The following is a 6,000-nucleotide window of genomic DNA, read 5'->3' as shown; positions in this document are numbered from 1 at the left end:
CAGTTGAGACATTAAGATCATTATTAATTATACGTGGCAAGACTAGGATCTCAATTACCAGTCATGAATATGAATCCAAACAGTACTTATTACTTAAATTTGCCACAAAAATTACTGTACATAACATTGATAACCCGGAAATTGCAGATATTTTCATTCAAGTTTTCAGTTTCATATGCTACGGAAACATCTGTGCTTTTTGTGGCTCCATTTAACTGCTATTTACTTGAGCATGAAACTAGATCAGCCTTGTAATTGTTTGTTACTTTTCTTCTCCTAGATGTAATCAAGCGGCATAAAAAAAGAACAACTGACTGCATAGGCAGTGTCCTTGGGTGGTGAGGTTGTTGTGGAGTCACCATTACTGGGGAGGTGTGGTCTGCAGAGTTGCCAACTTAGTGCTTTTGGCGCTAGATCTAGTGCTTTTCATAATAATTTAGCGCCAAAAATTATTAGATTTTCTTCTATATCTAGCGCGTTTTGAAGTCCAATTTAGCGTGAAAATTTGAACTGTTTACCTATAATTTAGCGCGTTTTAAAGTTGAGCTTAGCGCTTTTGAAGATTTCTGCTTGGCAACAATGGTGGTCTGCTCCAGCCCAGTGTGTATGTGTGTTCAGTTCATTGCAACACTTACTCTTGCCCACTTCTTCACTCCACATCACATCCCGGCGTCCTTTCAGCCACACATCTTCACTTCCACACCTCTCCCATCATGGCTCCGCTCCTTGGTTACTGGAATCTACGTGGGGTACAGTGAGATGAGAGCATTTTCACCTACATCTTAAGTAAATGTAAGGAAGTTTTGCGTCTAAACGTACAAATACTGTTGCTGGCATCCTGAGGTCAGGTGGTACCAGTCGTCAAGCTTGACTTCTGCCTGTTTCGTCTGCATTTTAATTTTGAAAAAAAAGAAAAAATCGGTATAACTTAGAAGTAACCAACGTTACCAATTTTCGTTATATTACGTCCCTGAACTATTCTAAGACTTACCTTTTAGGCCTAGTTTGAGTTGGGGGAGCAAATGTTGTAGGGGTAGTCATATAGTGGCTTAGGTTAGGCTATCGCTCAGTAGCGGATGAATTTTTTTTTTTTTTTTATGCGAGGAAGAAGGAACCAAAGGCCATGAGCCCGCAGTAACAGTTCCCTCCAAGAGAAAAACAAAATACAATAGAGAGCCAAATTCAAGATCCGATCATTATGAGATGCCTGGACACACTGCTTTTGAAAGACTGGAGATCATAGGCAGCAGGAAATAAAGACAGAGGGAGACAGTGCCAGAGTTGACCTATTGCATAAATGAAAGACTGGGAGTAACGGTTAACTCTTGCATTAGAGAGTTGGACAGAAAAGGTATGAGAGTTTGCTGCCAGACGGGTGCTACGCGCCTGTCGTAAAAGTGGAGGAATGCAAGCAGACAGTTCAGAGGAGCAGTGACCATTAAAGTAGCGATAGAAAAGAGATAAAGATGCAACAGTGTGGCGAAGAGACAAAGGTTGAAGGGAGTCAGTTAGAGGAGGAGAGTTAATGAGATGAAAAGCATTTGACTCCACCCTATTGAGAAGAGCTGTATGTGGGGAGCCTCCCCACACATGAGAGTTGTACTCCACACAGGGGCGGATAAAACCCCTGTATAGAGTCAACAATTGTGCAGGGGTAAAGAAAGAGCGGAGTCGGCTTAGCACATCCAATCTCTTGGAAGCAGATTTTACAAGAGATGTAATATGATCTTTCCAAGATAAGTCCCGAGTAAATGAAACCCCAAGCATGTTCAAGGATGATGCAGGATTAAGCTGAATATTATTAAACATTATTGGGTATACCTGTGGAAGATTTTATTGGGTTGATAGGTGTAAGAACTGAGTCTTTGATGCATTAAAAACAACCATGTTATTTTTACCCCAGTCAGAGATACGAGCCACGTCAGACATTAGGTGTGCCATAGCCTCATCCCTTGTTTGTTGAAGTAACTGTTGAGATGGGCGTTGCGGGAACCGAATGGAAAGGTGAAGGGTGGAGTCATCAGCGTATGAGTGGATAGGGTTAGATGTACAGCATAGATGATCATTGGTGAATAAAAGGAAGAGAGTTGGTGATAGGACAGAGCCCATGAGGAACACCACTGTTGATAGATCTAGAAGAACGATGGCCGTCTACAATAGCGGCTATAGAACGACCAGAAAGGAAGCTAGCGATGAAGGCACAGATAGAAGGATAAAAACCGTAGGAGGGGAGTTTGGAAATTAAAGATTTATGCCAGAATCGATCGAAAGCCTTTGAGATGTCAAGTACAATGGCAAAGCTTTCGCCAAAGTCCCGAAAGGAGGATGACCAGGAGTCTGAAAGGTAGGTGAGAAGATCGCCAGTGAAGCGTCCCTGACGGAACCCGTACTGACGATCAGAAAGAAGGTTGTGTTAGGAAAGATGTCTTAAAATTTTTCTATTGAGAATTGACTCGAAAACTTTTGAAATACAGGACGTTAAAGCAATTGGACGATAGTTGGAGGGTTGGGAGTGGTCACCCTTCTTTGGGACTGGCTGAATGAGAGCAAACTTCCAGCAAGAAGGAAAGGTACAAGTTGACAGACAAAGGCAAAAGAGTTTGCCTAGGCAGGGTGTAAGCACAGAAGCACAGTTCTTGAGAACAACAGGAGGGACCCCATCAGGCCCACATGCCTTGTTAGTACTGAGGCCAGTGATGGCAGAAAATACATCAGCTGAAGAAATTTTAATATCAGCCATGAGGAAGTCAGAGGGGGGAAGTGATGGAGGAACAGCACCGGAATCGTCTAAGGTGGAATTGGAGAAGAAAGTCTGTGCGAAGAGATCTGCTTTATCAGTAGAAGTAGCTATAGAACCATCAGAGTAGAAAAGAGGAGGGAAGGATGAAGAGGTAAAGTTGTTAGAAAGGTTTTTGGCAAGGTGCCAGAAGGAGCGGGAAGAATTCGAGTTGGAGAGTTGAGAGCATTTAGTACGAATGAAATTTTTTTAGCTGAGCGAAGAACAGACTTAGCACGATTCCGGGCAGAAACGTAAAGATGATGTGATTCAGGGGTGGGTTGGCTCCGGTTCCTTTTGTAGGCCCTCTCCTTGTTGCGGACAGCATTAGAACAAGCGTGATTAAACCAAGGCTTTCTTGCGTTAGTCAGAGGATATGAGAAAGGAATGTATGCTTCCATGCCCGAGAGAATAACCTCCGTAATGCGCAAGGCACACTCAGATGGCTCACGGCCATGGAAGCAATAATCATTCCAGGGAAAATAAAAAAAGTACTGCCTGAGGGCCTCCCAGTCCGCGGCTCCAAAATGCCACAGACGACGTTTCCTTGGAGGGTCCACAGGCCGTACCGGAGTGATAGGACAGGTTAAGGTGATAAGGATGAATGTTGCGCCATATTGGCTGGTGCAGGCTTTTGCATTCGGTCTATGTCAGGCCTTAGATTAGGCCTAGGTTAGGTTAGGTTAGTTTAATGCAAAATAGTGAGTTTTTAATTAATCTTGATCTTGATTTTGAGGGATAAACCCACTTTTGGAAATCTTGCTCAGAATTCCAAGAGGGGGATTTTCCCCCCAAAATGAGGGTCAAAACCAATTAAAACACAGTATTTTGCATTGGAAACCATAAAAATAATAATAAAATAAAACGTTGGTTGCTTCTAAAAATTTACCAAAAAATCTTACGTAGGCCAATTTGTCATAGAGTAGCATAGTTCTTTTTTTATTTACTTAATCTTGGTAAGACCTTCCCATCCGATACAGAGAAGATATGGTGTTATGGTGTAACATATATATATATATATATATATATATAGAGAGAGAGAGAGAGAGAGAGAGAGAGAGAGAGAGAGATGGATAGCTATTTGAAATCTTGGAATTATGGAGTCTTTCGATCTGGATATTGCATCCAGATACTGGACAATTTTCTTATTGTGAGAATAGGTGAGAGTCTTTACGACTGAGAACAAAAAAAAAAAAGTTTCTGTGTATAGGTGTAAGCCATTCATTTTAATATTTCACGTCATGATGAGACATGACAGTATACTGTAAAAAATATGATTGACACATTATTCTAATAACATCTTTTGGGATATACTGAAATGAGCAGATATTGTATAAAAGTTTACTTTTATTCGGATGTTCTAACGAAAACAAGCAGCACGACTTGTAGATGCTCGTAACTGAGGGATTATGTCGCCAGATGACGCAGAGTTTGTAAAAAATATTGTCAAGTGACCAGAAGCTGGAGAAAAAGTTGACCAGTGAACAGTAACTACACGAAATTGTGACAGATGACTGGAAACTGTCGAGAGTGTTGGAGGAAGGCTGGAGACAAGAAATGTTGGCAGACGACTGGATTTTGTAGGAAATGTTGGCACATGGCCAGAAACTGCAGGATAAGTTGCCACATCACCAGAGACTGTAAGATAGTTTTGCGAGTGACTGAGGACTGTAGGATATGTTGGCGAGTGACTGGGAATTGTAGGATATGTTAGTGAGTGACTGTGGTCTGAGGATATGCTGGAGGGTGACTGGGGACTGTAGGGTATGTTGGCTAGTGACTGGTGACTGAAGGATATGTTGACGAGCGACTGAGACAAGGAAATGTTGGAGTGATTGGAGACAGTAGGGTAAGTTGGCGAGTGACTGGAGACTATAGGAAGGGTATGTTGGCGAGTGACTAGAGACTATAGGAAGGGTATGTTGGCGAGTGACTGGAGACTATAGGAAATGTTGGCAGATGACTGGAGGCTGTTGGAAATATTGGCAGGTGACTGGAAACTGCAGGGATGTTGCAGATGACTGGAAACGAGAGAATGTCAGCAGGAGGCTGGAGATTGTAGGCAGTGTTGGCAAATAACCAAAGGCTGAAGGAAATGTTGGCAAGTAACCAGAGACTGCAGCAAATACTGGCAGGTGATTGAAGACTAGAAAATTTTGGCAGGTGACTGGAGGCTGTAAGGAATGTTGGCAGGTAAATGGTGAATAGAAACTGCCGGCAAGTGACTGGAGACCACACATTTTGCTGGGGGCTGACACTGGAGGTAGCCGTGGCAGGAATGACTCGTGGGAAGACTGTAAATGAGCTTCAGGGAGAATACCTAGCCTTCTCATTGTTGTTTTCTCTGACTCTTTATTCCAACAATACCAGACAATTTTGTCCGACTTAGAGTGTAGTGGCCTGCGAGTTTTTAAACTGGTATCCGTAACCCTCTCATAGTCAGGAGAACTGCAGAATTCTAAAACAGCTAACGCCAGGTGATTATATTAAGCTGAGAGTGAATAAAGGAGCCTGGGAAAAATAATACCAACATTACATTAGTTGAACGAGAGGGTAGCTGTAACAATTTTTCAGCGTACAGTGAAGGTTTTAGCAATGTGAGTGGTCTAATACTGCCAGCGACCCGTCATCACATTTTTACCATTACCAGTAATGTGAATCTGTGACGTACTCGAGGTGAATAAGGGGTTTCGTAACACCTTAGTCGGAACGATTCGTTTTCCATATTACGGATTGATGTTTTCCTTTATGTTATTTATTTCATTTTATATCAACTTCGTTTGCGGTAATAATATATAAGAGGATTTCCAAATGTAATGTGCAGAATAATTACGATAGTAAGGGATGATAATATCCTTAATCACTTAGAATATGATCCCTGATAGATAATTTTACTCGTTTAGTGCGATGATGTAGTATTTATCTTATTCCTGCTATTACCAAACGATTTTTTGAAGCACAAGAGAGCTCCGTGATAATGAGGGGGTTAGTGGACATTATTATTAACCCCTCTAGTTCGAAATTACTATCTCAAATTGAATAAAATTGTCTAGAAATAGCAAGAATTGAATGAAAAAATATCATCGGGGTGAAGAGGTAGAGCTTCCAAATGTCTGGCCTTTTTGTCATTGATCACCACACACATTTCATGGGACCTTTTGTAACACTATAAATGATTTAGGGTTCCTTTAGGTGGCATAAGAAGCAGCAAAGCATCTTCTTCA

General features: G+C 41.7%; 1 protein-coding gene across 2 annotated transcripts in view; it reads left to right on the top strand.

The window, feature by feature from the left end:
- The first annotated feature begins 676 nt into the window (after positions 1-676).
- LOC145419127 (glutathione S-transferase Mu 4-like) overlaps positions 677-6,000 on the top strand; it is a 64,450-nt gene continuing 59,126 nt past the window's right edge. For both annotated transcript variants that reach the window (XM_080287370.1, XM_080287377.1), the window contains exon 1: positions 677-749. In XM_080287370.1, the coding sequence (XP_080143496.1) occupies positions 714-749 (36 nt within the window). In that variant the 5' untranslated portion in view covers positions 677-713. The remainder of the gene's footprint in view (positions 750-6,000) is intronic.

Source organism: Coenobita brevimanus, chromosome 14, assembly GCF_032717465.1.
Source record: "Coenobita brevimanus isolate Jiangsu-jjx chromosome 14, ASM3271746v2, whole genome shotgun sequence".
NCBI lineage: Eukaryota > Metazoa > Arthropoda > Malacostraca > Decapoda > Coenobitidae > Coenobita > Coenobita brevimanus.
This window is presented reverse-complemented; position numbering and strand designations above follow the sequence as displayed.